A 16,599-nucleotide genomic window follows, 5' to 3' on the forward strand; every position below is an offset into this window, starting at 1 on the left:
GGACGGTCTCTTCCCGGGGAAAACACCCGCGGAGGAGGCGCCGGCTGAGGCCGGCAGGTTCCCGGGAACGTGGGCGCCGGTGCCGATCCCTGCTGCCGCCCGCGTTTGCAGGCTCCGGGCAGTGACGGCGTCCTCGGCAGCAGCCGGACAACATCGCTGCGTGGAGGAGGAAGAAGAAAGGCGAAGGCTCGGTATCCGTAGGTGGGTTTTTCCGGTCGCGGGGGTGTCCTGCTGGGAGACGCGGCCAGGGAGGCTGTGAACGCTCGGCTCTGCCCCAAGACCCAGGTCTCTAGGTGAGCTCTGCCGTTTCGACGGCTTGGCAAAGTCTCCGGGTGTGCACGTAGCCGAAGAACCCGCTAATGTCTTTTTCTCGCCTTCCTTGCGTTTCGCAAAGCATTTTGCTTTACTCGGGTCGCCACCGTTGCCCCGATCCCCGGGGCTCCGGACACCCTCCCCTGCCGGACCAGCACTTCTCGGGGGCTCGGACACCGGCGCAGTGAGCTGAGCCGTGCTCGGCCGCCCCTCGCAGCCCTGCCCGCGGCTCCTTAGCCCCTCGCGGCAGCTCAGCCCGGGTTTGCAGGTCGGTGAAAGCGCCCGCGCCGCGGCGGCGATGGCTCGGGGGCTGCGAGGGCACGAGGTGGCTCGGCGTTGCGAAGGGGGACGTGCGCGCGTGGTGTCGGAAGGGGGATTTTCGCTTGGCGTTGGAAGGGGGGGGGACACGTTTACTTAGCTTTGGAAAAGGGGGACGTATTTAGTTTGTGTTGGAAAAGGGGGACATACATGCTGGTATCGGCAAGGGGGGGTATTTGCTTTATCGCTGCCTCCTGCAGGTTCAAGGCAGCCGCTGAACGTGACTTTAAACTTTCATCCTGATTTTTTTTCCAGTTCGATTTCCCAGCTTGGCTCTGACGCTCCAAAGCTAGCGGCCGGAAAGCTCAAACGCCGCTTTGGGGACGTATCGCTCGGGCCGCGATCCGCCGCGTGGGGAGCCCGTCGCCCTGGGGCCGGCCCAGGTCGAGCCCCAGCGAGCCGCGAACCTACGCTGGTGTTTGGCTGCGTTATCAGGTGGGTGGTTGGTAGATAAGAGCCGAAACGACGCCCCGGACGGGCCGCGGTGCCCCAGCACAGCGCCGAACGCCAGCGCGTTATAAAAACCAGAGAAATCGAGACGCCTAATTAATACCCAAGCGGTCGCGCTGGGCTGGTGACGTTGCCCGTTCCCACCCCGGGCGAGGAATATCCCAGCCTGCTCCCGCGCGCGTCAGCAGGGCGTGAAGGTGCCTGTTAATGTTTCACTCGAGCTTGGTTTTGATCGGAGCAGTTCAATGGCCTGAAAGCCGCCCCCCCCCCCCCCGGTTTCCTCCGAAACGGGCTGCCTTTCCAAAGGAGTTTCGCCAGCAATAAATTGTTCTTTAGTGCTTATTACAATATTCATTAAGAACCGGCTTCTGCTCTAGCGCTATCCCGAATGCTAATTATTAGAGATCAAGGTGACACAAGGGAATAATACGCTGAATTGTTTAAGTAGGAGGAATAAGAGCCGGAAAGGGATAAGCTGGGTGACGGAGCAGGAGGATTTCCGCTGCGCAGGGACGGGAGGCGGCAAAACGCCCGTAACCAGCCGCGCGTGAGCCAAGGCTGCCCAGGCACAGGGCTGCGGCGGCGGCGGCGGCGCAACGAAGGGGCTGCCTGCAAACGCGCGGTGATCTTAAGGCAAACCCTGAATCCTTAGTCACGGCCAAAGTTGGGCCTAAACCGAATTTTGAGCCACGTTTTGCTATTGCAAATCTGGCCTTGGGAACCGCTGCTGGGGACTTAGCAAGGAGATGATGCTACGGATGCGCAGCACGGCATTTTTTGGGATCAAAACCGTGCCCTCCCGGGGCTTCAGCAGGAATGTTTGTGCCCCGGGCACCGCAGGGAAGCCCAGGTGCTCTGGGCTTCTTGGGGGAGGCCGGGGCGGGGGGACGGAGAGTCACTGGGTGAGAAAAGCGTGTCTCAGCGCGCTGCCTTCCTTGAGCCCTGGGCGGACTCTCCCGGGAAAAGGCAGCTGCCTCCGAGGCTTGCCCCAAGCAAATGCTATCTAACACCAAGCTGTTTTTCCTGTTGTTTAATTAAGGGGGAAAAAATCGTTCTTAGGTGTGAAAATGTTTCCTTCGTTGCCAGACGTTTCAAGGATTTGTCTTTTCTTTTCCTCAATGCACTTGAGTAACACGGAGAAGAGAAAAAGCCATTTATCATTTCCTTTCATAAAGCAATTTCTAGGGAGGTCCCAAAGCCGAGCAGCGAACCCGACCAGCAACAGAGCCCTGACCGCGTTTCTTTGCTCCAGAGAATCAGACGTTTTGGTGCTAATGCAATCCGAACGCGCCTTTTCCGTGCCCGATTTATTTTAGTGCGCTGAGGAGGGCCGGCAGTGCAGGAGGTTGGGAGGGGAAGCTCGCGAAGGCCCCGAGCTGGGGACATTCCCCCGAACGCGCGTTATCCTCCTCCAGAAACCCGGGGGCTTCTCTGCTCAGAGCTGGCTCTGCCTGGACGAGGCAGTTTCGGGTCCGGCTTCGAGGCCGACGAGCCATAGCGGAGCCCGTGGATGGGAGCGGAGAGGAGCTGGCGCTGGCACCAGCTCTGGAATCAGGGAATCGGGGATCTGCAGGAGGATTTAGAGTATTTAAATCAAGTAGCTGCAAAGACCGTGCGGACTATGGGCACATCTGGCAATAACTGAAACGAGCAGAAGCAGATGCGGGTTGCTGGCAGATCCCAAAGGGCAGGTCCTCCGACCCGAGAGGGTCAACGCTGCACCTGCGGTGGCTGGCAAGGCCTTTCCAATGACTCCCTCCCTGAAAAGAGCCCTTCATAGCAGTGAAAATGCTTCACGGACGTGAGATTTCGGTCCCCGATGGAGCTGAGAGCTGCAGATGGAGAAGAGAGAAGAGCAACAGCTGTAAGATCATCCAGATGTTTTGTTACGTGATGCATAGCATGAGAATTACACTTGATCGCAGAGCGAGATGTAAGATGTTTTATAAGATGTTTTGTAAATGTGAATTCTTGACATTTATTTCGTGCAGAAACGTACTTTCTCAGAAGGTAAAAGAGATGTGTGTGTCGTGAAGGAAGTCTCCTTTGAAAAGAATTAAGAGACAGAGGCGTGTTGGAGGAAGGCACCAAGCCGTTTCTGCCCGACTGCATGCAGGCGAGGAGGCTCTGAGGTGCCTGTGTCTACGCTTTCCTTCGGGGTGACGGCTCCCCTTCAAAAACTGGCACCCACGGCAGTGATCACGAAAAACGTACCGGATAATATCTCAGCAGTGTGCAAGCTATCTGGTCGAGAGGAAAAAAGCAAGAGGAAAAAGGTGTAGATGTTTGAGCACAAATGAGTGAAAACTGGAATAACTAATCATGAAAAGAGAAAATACATCATTAGGATGTATAAATACTGTACTTTTTGACCTAGCTTTCCGCAAACACAGGTATGTTCTCTCATGACACGTAATTCCCACATAAAAGGAATATTGTCTCCTACTCATTAAGGGTAAAACAACTGATTTACCTTAGGAGACATTCAACAATTCTTGGTGTATACAAAAGGTATGGAGCAAAAAGAAACAGACTTTTCCGCAAGCCGAAACCTTGGGACGATCTCCTGGTGCCCTCTGCTGTCCAAATTTTTCACTCAAGAAAGCACAATTTTGATATTTTGACATGCTTATTGGTTTTAGGAGTTAATAGGTTGGCAGCCTGACCTGATTTTTGGTGATAACGTTAAATGATTTTGCTTCATTGCTGTTATTTTAGCTAAAACAGCAGCTTGCCGAAGACAGTTATCTTTGGCTCTTAAACCAAACCAGAGAACCTGTAGCACGTGGGGAAAATACAGGTGATTTCTGAAAACACTTATTGTATTTGCCTTTGAAATGATGGGTAAAAATTGTAGCCTAAAAACATGTAGAAGTGGATGTTTGAGCTGAAAAGGAAAATTAATTCCTCTACGATACAGCTACTGAAAATTTTAACTTGTTACTTTCATCTTATTCTACCCGTGTCCTCAAAGTTTGCGACAGGTATTTTCTCCCATCTCCAAACGCTCTTCGCTGATCTGTAATTGATATTGTAGAAACATACAACTAAAACTTCCCTTTTCATTCATTTTATGTGTTTACATGTGTTTCCTTTGACTGGAGCGATCGCTCAGAGCGATTTAGACAGCGAAGCCGCCTAAACCCTCCTCACCTAGTCAATGATGTCTAATGCTCATTTATGTTCTGCCTGCAGGAGCGGCATCACGTTGCGCTGGGAACCCATTAGCGGGGCTAAGTCTAAGCGGCACTCGAGCAGAGGCACCAGGGTGCAGGGGACGAAGCGAAGGCGAGGAAAACTGCTTTGCAAGAAGGCGGAACAGCAAAAACAGCTGCTTGTTACTGCTGCGCTCTGGACGCAGCTCGGCGTTCGCGCGTGGCGTGGGTCACTGACGAGAGGCGCTGCGGTGCGGAGCTGGCGTTGGGGCATCGCGGCGCTGCAAGCGGCAACTGCCAAATGAGGTCAGAAAGTCTCACCTTTCGCAGCCGCTTTTGTAGTGGGCGCCAAGTCCCTGTGGCACTTTTGACGAGTGAAAGAATGTCTTCCCCGGGCAAATACTCTTTCTTCAATATTATAAAGACAGCTACAGGCACTCATTCTGTAGTGTGCCTAGCTCATAAATATAGAGAGTGCACCCTGCCTAACTGGATGCACTCTGCAGCAGTTATTTTCCACGTGTGCTCTTCAAGAAAAACCTCAAAGCACAGGACATTATTTGCCTCCCTGTAAATTGATTCTGCATATGCTAAAAAAAAAAAAAAATCTGAAAAACACTATTGTGATTATTTAGAAATGTTATATGAATTATATAAGCTTGTCTGATCTTCAGAGAACTGGTAATTATATTTTAGAATGGCAAAACATTCAGATGCTTCTTAAATAAGTTTATGGAGGCTTTGCATGACATCCTGCAAATAATTAGTATTGCCAGATTCTCTTTAAAGCTTTTGCATTTAATTTCACCCTGTGGAAGTATTCTTAGATTCATAACATAACGTTTGCATAAGGCAACTTGACCTACAATGAATGTTCCTCTCCCGCCACTAAAACCTCTATGGATATATATTTCATTAAATATTTTATTTAAAATGTTATTAAAAAGTTTTTTTAAAACTCATTTGAATTTCATAGGTAACCACTTAAAAAAAAGCATTGTTCCCTCTCATAAAATGATTGTTCTTCATTATATTGTTACCACATATATTACTAAAATATGCTGGATCTCCTGGTGAGGCCTTTTATTACCCTTCAGAAAGGGATTATATCTGGCAACAGCTTTCACACAGTATTTGCCCCCCTGCAGTTAAAGACTCATACTCTTAGAATCGATTTTATGAACAAAAAGGAAGGGGAGAAATCGGGTTATGAAATCTTAATAGCAGGTGAATTTAAGTAGCTGGTATCTCCAGAGGGCTTATGGCAAGTCTCCTTTTTTGCTTCACAGATACAATTTTCCCTGTATGCCATTCATTTTGGCTAAATGGTTTTGTCATCAGTCAACCATAATTTATTCTCACCTAGAGAAGCCTAAACAAAGAAGAAAAGAAAGTTTTCACTGTAATGAATCTCCTCCTGAGAACCCCCATTAGCTAGTAAATGGTTATTTTCCCTGTTCATTTTAATGAATCATTTGTACACCAAAAAAAAAAAAAAAAAAAAAAGCTTTTTCAGGATTAAAGACCTCAGAAGATTAAATTCAACAAATCAATCTTTAATGCAGCAGTACATAAATCCTGAAGTATAGCATGCATACAAAGTGATGCATATTCGAGCCTTGTAGATGCTAAAGTGTTTAATAAATGTATATGAAGGCCTTTGTATTCTTAGCATTTCTGACCACAGGTCCAATCCCCGGGGCTCTGTGTACACTAATGCCTTTATGCAAGACTGCAGATAGGAAGTGAAAGGTGAAAATATATTAGTGCCATCTTTTCACACTACTTTTTCCTATTCCTTATTTCTAGTACAAGTTACCAATAGTTTGGAGGATTTCAATGAATATGTCGTGAGGTTATGAGATTTATACAGCCATTACTTTGTCCTGAAGAATGGGTGGCAAGAGATTGTTTCATCCCACTTTGCCAACTACTTGCCTGTAGTTCTACTCTTAGCTAAATGTTCACGGGGTTTTTGGATTCAAGTTATCATCTCAGTTTGTTAATCAGTGGTAGATTTTGTAAATACTATTCTCTACAATTTAGCATGAAATGAAACAGTTTCTACATATTTGCATTTAATTTAAAGAATAGTGATTACTTGATTTTTGCAACAAAATTCATGTCAAGAGTACAAAATGAAGGAGCACTTTTTCAGTAAAAGATTATCTACAGCAGAGATTATAATCTGTCTGCTCTTCAAACTTCAGCTTGGACAATATTAGATAACGTTTAAGTCGCATACTAAACTGTTTTTTAAGCAAGCAAGCAATCTAATTGTTACTTCCTCCTCTCTTTTTCTCAGCTTCTAAAGTTGAACTGTAGCCTCCATATAGGCTAACATTCACTGAACAGGTCTAGAGTTCAACATTAGAAATTATTTTCCTCTGTGAGGCTTTCAGAGTGGCCATGGAGTCTTATCTTTCTCCAATTGCACATCAAAAATTCAACATATGTTTAAAAATCTTGGCTTTACTAAACTGATTCTATATGAACTCTTCAGATATTTGGGAAGAATTAATTGAAGATGTATTTTATGCTTTTAATACAGTTTTATTGCAAAAACTCCTAAATTACACATAAGTTTAATGTATTTCAAACATCTATGCTTACTGAAGTACAAACGAGTATTAACACTTTATGAAAAAGTAGTACAATCTGTACAGGAGATTCAAAGCCTCCCGAGGCCGCTGAAAAGATTTACACTGACTGTGTAAAACTTGACTCACGTACAGATAGAATAAACTTAATTAAATGACTTCAAAGAACTCATCAGTCAGTCTTCACAACGTTCATACAGGAAAATCTGATTATACATGAACAAAATTAGCTTTGTTATTTAGTAGAAAAAGGACACTAGTCAACAAAAATAAAGCAATATAAGATAAAGTAAGAGAAGTGATCAAATTGTTCACTTTCTCCAGTGGCTTTCCGATTTTAAATCTTTTGAGCAGCACACTATCCCTGCTCAATGAAAACACAATCTACTTCTTTGCAAAACACATATGTTAAGTGGTAATAAACCTTTAAATCTCAGAAACTGCTCAAAGAGCTGATATTTAATATTGATGCAAACAGATCTATTTCTCATCAGAGGATTTACAAGTGTTGCTATCTTATTCTTTTCTGAGAAACAGCCTTTTTAACACAGCTGCTTCAGAAAATCAGTACAAAGTGTTGATGTCATCACTGACAAAAGCACAGACTTCATTACCTGAACTGGCATCAGTCTGCGATCTCATTTAGACATTCTTCAGTTTTTTTTGGTTTTTTTTTAACCTTAAGATACACAAATGATATTCTGTGTTAAAAGGCAACTTTCATAAAGTCAGGAAACTACCTTTAGTCAGGTTAATCAACACAAATTTTATTCCTGATCACCATTTTCCTTATACATTTCCTAGAAAAAGAAGGTTTTTTCCTCTCCCTGTTTCCTAGTTAAGTTGAGGCAAACTAAGACACTTCAACAAAATTCAGTACAACAGCTTGACCAGCTTTCAGTCTAGTCCTTGCAGGGTTAGAGGAGTAGGGGTTAGAGGAGATGCTTCTGGAAAGGCAGGCCTCTTTATCATTTTAAGTGAGCTGTCTTAATGGCTTTTTTGTTGCCTTTTCAGAATTTCCATTATGCTAACTGATCACTGCTCTGCAGTTTTTTGCTTTTCTTTTCAACATCTTTTAGTACGTCTTGGAGTTTCTTAGAGTTTTGTGTCAGGAATGCAAAGCTTTCTTTGAAGTTGCTGGTCCCGTGTGCTCTACAGATGTTCTCAAGCCCATCAAACCACTGCAAAATCTTTTCAAGTTCAGCCTGAACAGTCTTCTGTTCTTCAATTTCTGCTAGAAGTGCCTGGCTCGCAGATGCCTCGGCCCTGTACTGCTGCTGTAGCTGATCGATCTCATCCTGGAGTGCCTGGAACTGTTCTTTAGTGTACGGGTACTGCTCGTGGACCTTGTCCTCAGGAAGGAGCACGTTCTTGGGGATGTTCAACACCAGCTGCAAAAGCACTTCTTCCATTTTACTGAAGAGTTGATCAAAGTGCTCCTTCATGAAGAGAAGAAATTTCTCCGTGCTCTTCCGGATCTGGAACGGGCTGATTTTAGCGTTGGGAAACCCATCCAGTTTCTTCAGGATGACACTCTCAACAACCAGCATCATCTCGAAGAGGTAGTCCTGGAACGCGATGTAGACGCGCAGCATGCATGTCTGCGGCGTGAAGCCGAAAAACTGGGCCTCATAGGCCATGGGGTTGACCGACATCTTGGCGAAGGAGCCTCGAAAGCCCGCGCGGAGACGGCAGCGAGGGTGGCGCCGCCGGGAAGGCGGAGGGGCAGCGCGAGGACGGCGCCGCTTTCCACGGGAGGCCCAGGCCAGCCGCCGCCTCCCGGGGCACCGGGCCCTGTCCCCTCTCTCAGCCGCGGCCTCGCTCGCACCGGCACCGCAGGCTGAGCCCGCGGCTCCTCACGGCCCCCGGAGCCGCGTCGCGGGGGAGGGAACCTCGCGGGACCGGACCGGACCGGACCGGACCGGACCGGACCGGCCTCCGCTCACCCTCAGGCCGCCTCCGCGCTTCCACCGCTTCCCGCCTCGCTCGAACCCGCTCCGGCGGGCCGGCCTCACCGCCAGCCAATCAGCGAGCAGAAGCGAGCCGCGAGAAACTACGCGCCGGCCAATCACCGAGCGCTCCGGCTTGAGAGGCGGGGAAAGAGGGGGGAGCCGCGGCGCCCGCGGGCTCGGCCAATGAGAGCGCGGCGCGACGGCTCGGGCGCGGCCGGCGCCCATTGGCTCCGCGGGGCACTGGCGGGGAGGGGGAGGAACGGCGCGCGCAGGCGCACGGCGGAAGCGGAAGCTGCGCGGGGGGCGCTAAGATGGCGTACCAGACCTTCCGGCAGGAGTACCTCCAGGTGCCGCCCGTGACGCGGGCCTACACCACGGCCTGCGTCCTCACCACCGCCGCTGTGGTGAGTGCGGCCGCCGCGGGGGGCGGGGCTGGCGCGGGGGAGCCCCGGGAAGCCGCTGGGGCGCGGAGGAGGAGAGGAGAGCAGCCTCCGGGGCGGGGTTGGGCGAGGCGACCTGACGCCGTCCCGCGGCCGGGGGGCGCGGAAGGGGCTGCCTCGGCCAGGCCGCTCTCCTCGGGGCCGGGGCTCTTCCCCGCGGCGGCGGCCCCGGAGCGGCGGGCCCCCACCCCGGGAGGAGCGGTGGCACGGCCCCGCTGCCCGCCTCCGAGCCGGGAAAGGGGCAAAGTGCCAACAAGTGCTAAACAGCGCCTGCGGGGCCGGAGCGGTAACCGGGAGAGCTCAGCTAGAAGCTGCGTGTGCTCACGGACCGGCGTCGTGGGCCTGTCTTGCACAGAGAAAGTGGGTGACCTGTTCGGGTTTGTACCGCCTAACTCTTTCTTGGTATATTAATGTCATCAAATGTTCTTTTCTTTTTCAGCAATTAGAACTAATCACGCCCTTTCAACTATATTTCAACCCTGAATTAATATTTAAACACTTTCAAGTAAGTGTTTTCTAAAGTGTGGGAGTTCTTAAAAAAGCTGTTAAGCTTTTAAGCGCTTGTGTTTTCAGAACTGACTTATAAATGACTATTACTTTTTGTATTAGTTTTACAATTTAGTAATAAAGATGAAATGAAGATCTGTGTATCGTAGCTCAAATCTTAGATTCTGTGACTGTAAAGGAGACTGATTTCATTTACTTGCAAACTTTTCTATTTAGACAATTAAAAAAATTTTTTTCATGTTTAAATTCCTTGTGTTTGTTTTATTTCCAGGTATGGAGGTTAATCACAAACTACTTATTTTTTGGACCAGTTGGCTTTAATTTTTTATTTAACATGATCTTTTTGTATCCTTCATCAAGTTTGTTTCCTCTACTTGGAAAGCAAAGCTCCAGTGTAGAGGCACGTTGCTATGAAAAGGTTCAGTTCTGCTGCACTGTGAAGTTACTGGGAGCTTAGTGATGCTGATTTCACTGATGGGAACTCCTTCAAGCTGTCAAGAATTTTACCAGTTGTTTCTATGGTGTTAGAACTTGAGTCTACAAGCCTGATCCTTCCGGGATTTTCAAGCAGACTGGTCCTGGCATGTGGGAGAAAGTTCCAAGAGTAATTCTGTTGTCCAGGGTCTGGCTTCTCTGCTGAGGCACCCAGTTGATGAAGTAAATTGGTATAAAGTTTACATGCAAGTTTGTGTATAATTGAAACCTTTTCTGCTTGAATTTTTCTGTTAATTTCATTTGCTATCAAACTTTCCTGACCTGTGACTTCAGATATCGTTACTGCCGAATGCTTGAAGAAGGCTCTTTTCGAGGTCGGACGGCAGATTTTGTATTTATGTTCCTTTTTGGTGGACTTTTAATGACTGTATCCTTTTTTTTTTCTTTTTTTTTCTTTCTAACTGCATTAGTAAAGCTAAAGATATGTGAATGAGAACTCAAACTGTGCTGTTATGCTTCTCTTCGTTCTTAGATGATGAGATACTTTGCTTGTAGTATGAGGGATAGTGATGTTAAGGTAGTTTTGAATGTTTTGTGACTGTCATTTCTGTCAGATATTGGGCTGATCTTTTAGTCTTTTTAATGCTAGGTTTAGGATTATGGAAATGAGATTCTCAGACAAGATGCTATTACTTAAGTGATTTCATGCTAAATTATACTGTGAAGAGAATATTCATGCTGCGGGTATCCTAAATCCTGCTATAAGTGTTGAATTTGATTGACAATAGATTTGATTGACTTGAATCTGGGGGAAGTGGAGGGAGGAACTGTATGGAAAACATAAGATAATAGGTCAGGTTGTCAAATTCCTGTCATGTTTGATCTCAAAACAGCTATTTTAAGTGACTCGTAACTGTGAACTGTTTTCTTTAACTAGCCATCCCAGCTTTTTGGCTTGTTTGTAAACTTGGTTTTCTTGGGTCAGGCATTCACAATAATGCTTGTGTATGTATGGAGCCGCAGGAATCCCTATGTCCGTATGAACTTTTTTGGTCTTCTCATCTTTCAAGCCCCATTTCTACCTTGGGTACTGATGGGTTTTTCACTGCTTTTGGGGAACTCCATCATTGTGGATCTCCTGGGTAAGAAATTGCAAGAATCATAAGAATCTGTTCATGCTAGTGTTCTACATGGGGAGAAAATGTGGAAAAACCCAACGGACAAATGCCTCCTACTTGTGGCTTAGTATTAGTTTATCTGGTATAATGATAGTGTATTTATACGAGGCTTTCCTGGTTTCTAAACATTATAGTGTATTTAGTGCTGTAACAGGGATGAAAAGAATTTCTGGTGCTTTGGCTCTTTTTTGCTTGAAGACAGCTCAGATACATAATCTGATAATGGGTATCAGGCTACTGATATAAAATAGTTTATATATACTACTATTTTTATTAGTTCTTATAAAGCCATATTGTCATGTTTAATAATGACAGGTTGTTTTCTTTTGTGTTAATGTCTTGCAGCATATGTTATACATTTCATCCGATACCAACTTGCTTCATTGTTTTTCATATTTTTCTTCCCCATCATATTTTCTGTGAAGGGAAGCAACTTGTGTGTTTTCTGAAAACTCTAGTGGAGCCCTTGTAAGTTGTAAAGGAGAAGTACTGAAAATTACCATTTGACGTTTCTTTGTGTACTAGGCATTGCAGTTGGGCATATATATTTTTTCTTAGAAGACGTCTTTCCCAATCAGCCTGGTGGTGGGAGGCTTCTGAGAACACCATCTGTCCTGTAAGTGTTGGTTTCTGATTTGGAATAGATTTTGAAATGTGCTTGTGTGGAAAACTGTTTATAATTCATTTAAATCAACCTCTGGTAAGTTAGGCAGCCTGAGACAGGATTGCAGTAAATCTGTGCTTGCTATTTTATTAATTCATTTGTTACCAAACAAGGGAGGGGGGTGTTTTACAGATATGCAAGTGGGAACTAGCTTCTTTAAAGGGTTTTTGTGATCCTTGATAGTCCTTGCTTAACTGAGTTTTGCTTGTTGGTGGTGCAAAAGATGCATAAATCTCTTACTGAGATGAGGCTCAAGAGTCCTGCTGCTTAAGAACACAGTGACTGAGGTATTTAATTTAGCTTTTGGGGAGGGTGGGGGAAATGGAATGATCCTCACTCATGTCAAAATTTTGACAGGGGACTGCAGTGTTTATAGTATTCAGTGGTGCTGTTCCTCCTTGCTTCCTCTTATGTAGTGGGCTGTAATCATCTGGAATGCCATACAACAGCTTGGATGAGACCAGCTTGCCTAAATGACAGGGCAGTTTGAGACATGGAAAGCTGAGGTCTCTGAGAATTGTGTAGAGCTGAACTGATTCTCTTTTTGGCTTGAACTGGTTTCCAGACACCTGGGTAGTTAAATGTCATATTCAGATATATGCTTAGTTAAACTAACTTGTCATGGCTGTTTGATTGTCCAGATACTTCCGTTGATGTTTCATTTTTCTTCCCTCCACACTTTGCCTTCAGCAAGTAACTGTACCTGGTGATCTGTACAGGAATACCTGTCCTAGAACATCTATGCTGGTCACTCTTGTGTGCCTGCACTAATATAATCCAGCCTTAACACCCGAAGACTGTTCCCAGTGCAGGCTGCCTTTGCATATCCTTATTGCACATATGTAGTTGGGCACTCATTTGTCTCTTTGCATTTATATCTGAGCTTTCCCATTTTCTCGGAGGATATATGCACTGAGCTGTGTGCAGGAGGCATCATAAGGCTGCTAGAGCAACGCATGCTGCTTCAGTAAATCTCTTTCTCTGTGGAGGTGTCAGGCTGACTTCAGGCTGCTGTTTGGAGTGCTACATCAACCAGTGAAAAATTCCCCTTTGTCTTGGTGCCTGTAGATAGTGTGTGTGTGTGTGTTTGTTTTACCCCAAGACTTTATCTCTGGGGGTTTAGGGTTGAAGTTCTCTGATCATTGTATCCACTCAAGAACAATTAAGTCCTCCTACATGTCTGTGTTCAGAAGGCTGCTTATGATTCTTGTCTGGGTCTAGATTTGTTAATCTTTTCGCAGATGCTTTCACTTTCTTTGTGTAAGCTGTAATACTCCTAGCACTTTCCATTTTTCACTTTCTGCAAACTTTTCTGAAATGTCCTGTCACTCTTGTGAAGGGAATTAATCCCTTTAGCTATTCTAAGAACTGTCTTGTTAAACATTCCCTACTTCTTGGACATGTTGGATATAATAGTTGTTTGTATCCAGCCTATGATTTTCTGTTTCAAATAATTTGATACACTTTATTCCTAGATCAAGAAATCTATGAAGAGATAGAACCTCTAAAACTAGTTTTAAGAGTGACAGAACAACCTACAAGATTAAGCGTAATTTTTGTAAATTGGAAACTCCAAGTCTCTAATCTGGATGCAGCCGCAGACTCTTCTGCAGACTTCAAGTCTGCCTGTCAATGCCTGTATCCTGTCTGTAAAATTGAGATAATATTGACCGTAATTGACTCTTACTGATAACATTTGTCCACCTCTCAAGATGTGAAGAGCTATTTAATGTTCCATTCTCATTTTGGTCCCTTATCCTGTCCTGTATGAAATTCTATATGAAAACTGTATGAATGAAATTCTGCCTTACGTGAAAGACAGAATTCTAATGTTCAGTTAAATCTCATCAGTCTCAGTTGATTCAGCCACAAAAGTCTTGCCCTTCTTCCAGATGTCTCCTAGCCGGAGCACACATGTGACTTGGGTATAAATCAGAGATTCATTCGCGGGTTGTTTCTGAGGGGGACCCTGTATGCATGAAGAATTTGAGCAGTCTTGTTATTACTGTGAAATGTCTACTAAAAAAACCAAAACAGCCTTTTCTGTTTTCCAGGAAAGCAATATTTGATACACCAGAAGAGGATCCTAATTACAATCCCTTGCCAGAAGAACGACCAGGAGGATTTGCATGGGGAGAAGGTCAGCGCCTTGGAGGCTAATAGGTGGCCGTGCCAAAACCCAGCAACAGCTGGGAGAGACTTAACTGAAGTACCATACTGGGGATTCTCCTATTTCTCCATCACAGAAAGAACACTTTTTGAAAGCTCTATGGTTCTGAATACAAGCACTTTATGAAATGATAGTCTAATCCAAGAAGCTTCCAGGCTACCAGTGCCTTCCCTGGTTGGGGGTTGTATTGCACTGGTAATGAAAATATCAATCTAGTGGAGCCAAAAAACTAAAACTGGAAACCATTTCCTGTCAGCTTTGGTTAATAAGACCACAAGTACTTGTTTAAAGTGATTTCTAAAGCATTTTTTTCAAGTTATTTGATACAGGAAACTATATGGGAAACTTTACAGGGGACAGAATAAAACTTTTTGGTTTTAACTCCTTTTTTTTATTCTTAGATAAACAAGCTTACAACACAGTTGAAAGTGTAAGTCCCTCTTTCAATGGCAGAAGTCTGTAGTCTGAGCTGCTAATGTCTCTGGTCCCGTTTGAATTGTAAGAAATACAACGTTCAGCATAATGCAGGCTTTTTATTTTGCCAGTTGTGTATGGTTTTGGAATGTGCCTTGGTGTGAATAGACTTTCAGGCTGAGACTGTGTTTTGATAGGTTTTTCCATGACAAGTGTGTGTTCAGATGACAAGGTTTGAGCTACTGGACTGTTAAAATAGATACTCTTACAAAATCCACCCCCCCACACACCCTCCCCAACACACCCAATCCTAGCAGTAATTAAATTATTTTGAAAACTAGAGAAGAGTTTGTCTGGAGTCTGAACTGCTCAAATACCTCAGACAATGAGTTGAATAAAATGTCTTGTGGATCCTTTTTGGTTACCTTTTTGTGTAATCTTACAGTCTTGGGGCAGGTGGTGGAAAAAAATCCAGAGGCTGGAAAAAAAATAAGTCCCTGAAGAGGCAGCTTTAGTGCTGGCTTCTCCCACAAATGTCTCTCCCACAGCTGCTAGGAAAAAGGACTGTTCATTCAGCGTGCTCAATTTTTGGTCTACATAGGAAGTTTGTTGCAGGAGGACTGAGTGGTAGGGACGTCTGTCCAAGAAGAATCAGTGACACTGAGTGGGATTTAGCTTAAAATTAGATGGAGAAAAATTTCTGTAAGAGGAGCCATGTAAACAGTTTAGAGTGTAGTTCAGCTGGTAAAGCTGAATCGCTCTTTGGACTCTGTAGATGGTACCAAGTAGCTCTCTGCTGACTGTGTCATAACAGATAGAAGCAATAAGATATTGCTGAACAGCATAGGAAGGCTGGGCTTACATACATCTGTATTCAGTTCTGTCTTGTTGTTTAGTCTCAGGTTTTGCTGTTCTTGTTCTTAAACTTGCTACAGGTTTTTAACTGGTTTGTAATCCAGATTTAATGTGTCAGGATCTTACAGAATAATGCATTGCTCACAAGCAGTATATTGGAAGTGTTAAACAAATACAGTGCAAACATTTGTATCTGTGTCTTATCTCTTAAGGGTTATGAAAAACTTGAGAGGAAGAATTTTTTTTTTCCCCCTAAAACACCTTTTAAATCTTACTTTCTAGGAGTTCTAAAAATGTTGTAGGCAATACTGCTTAAGGATTGCTTTTTGAGACAGGAAATTAAAAGCAGTTTTTAGTTCTGCATTTAAAAGCCTCTCAGTAGTTTCTTGGTGGAATGTTGGTGAGTGGGGCTGGAGCTGAAGGACAGCCTTGTAGCTAGGATAAAGCCTTCTGTAAATCCAAAGCCCCGCTGTGAAGTGGGCAACGTGATGTGTGCCTTCCTGAGGAAGACCTGCTGTTCTTAGCAAGTGATATATTGACAAGATAGCTTGTCCCTCCTTGTTCTTCCAAAATTATTTGCCTTGCACACTTCCTACCGCACTGGTGGAATGCTTAAGTTTGTATGCTTCCCTTTACCAAATAATACCATAGTATCCAAGTCTGGGAGGGACTTGGAAATGTTACTTAATTGTACCCCAGGGCAAAATTGAGACCATATATGTTATTAGTGGCAGATTGTCTAACCTGTTCTTTAATAGTCCTTGAAAGCCTTCTTTGGGCATTCTGTCCCTTAAAGAAGTATATTTAAATTCCAAAGTCATCTTTGGAAAGTGTATCAACAGATGTGTGATGTCAGAGGTGCCAAAAAATAATAAATTAGAATGACATACCTGTCTTGCAACACAGGTGCCTTGGATGCTGCCCTGTCTTTGTGTCTGATCTTCGCATGGATTAATACTTCCAGAAGGTTGGATTGTTTGCTGTCAAAACCACTGCTTTGGTTGGGGAGCACTTCTTGTGCCTTTGTGTGAAGAATGCATTTTAAATACTGTCAATTTTACTTCAGGATTTTGTCTCTGGCCTCTTAGCACCCTCTTGCATTGTGCTAGTTCAAAGTGCAGGTGGACTTGGCTAGATAAGTATCAGCCA

General features: G+C 44.9%; 2 protein-coding genes across 3 annotated transcripts; one reads left to right on the forward strand and one right to left on the reverse strand.

Annotated features, from left to right (window-relative positions):
* Positions 1-6,767: 6,767 nt before the first annotated feature.
* Positions 6,768-8,830, reverse strand: MIS12 (MIS12 kinetochore complex component). The gene has a single exon (XM_013958231.2). The coding sequence runs from the start codon at positions 8,488-8,490 to the stop codon at positions 7,858-7,860; it is 633 nt and encodes a 210-aa protein (XP_013813685.1). The 5' UTR covers positions 8,491-8,830; the 3' UTR covers positions 6,768-7,857.
* Positions 8,831-9,081: 251 nt separating this feature from the next.
* DERL2 (derlin 2) lies at positions 9,082-15,642 on the forward strand. 2 transcript variants are annotated; one of them, XM_067309544.1, is made up of 7 exons: positions 9,082-9,191; positions 9,667-9,732; positions 10,006-10,079; positions 10,503-10,596; positions 11,116-11,311; positions 11,873-11,963; positions 14,066-15,642. In XM_067309544.1, the coding sequence occupies exons 1-7, from the start codon at positions 9,099-9,101 to the stop codon at positions 14,169-14,171; spliced, it is 720 nt and encodes a 239-aa protein (XP_067165645.1). In that variant the 5' UTR covers positions 9,082-9,098; the 3' UTR covers positions 14,172-15,642. The 2 variants fall into 2 exon arrangements, with proteins under 2 accessions (XP_067165645.1, XP_067165646.1); XM_067309545.1 differs by lacking the exon at positions 14,066-15,642 and having other exon boundaries at positions 11,693-11,957.
* The last annotated feature ends 957 nt before the right edge of the window (positions 15,643-16,599 follow it).

The sequence above is a fragment of the Apteryx mantelli genome, chromosome 22, assembly GCF_036417845.1.
Source record: "Apteryx mantelli isolate bAptMan1 chromosome 22, bAptMan1.hap1, whole genome shotgun sequence".
NCBI classification, from domain to species: Eukaryota; Metazoa; Chordata; class Aves; order Apterygiformes; family Apterygidae; genus Apteryx; species Apteryx mantelli.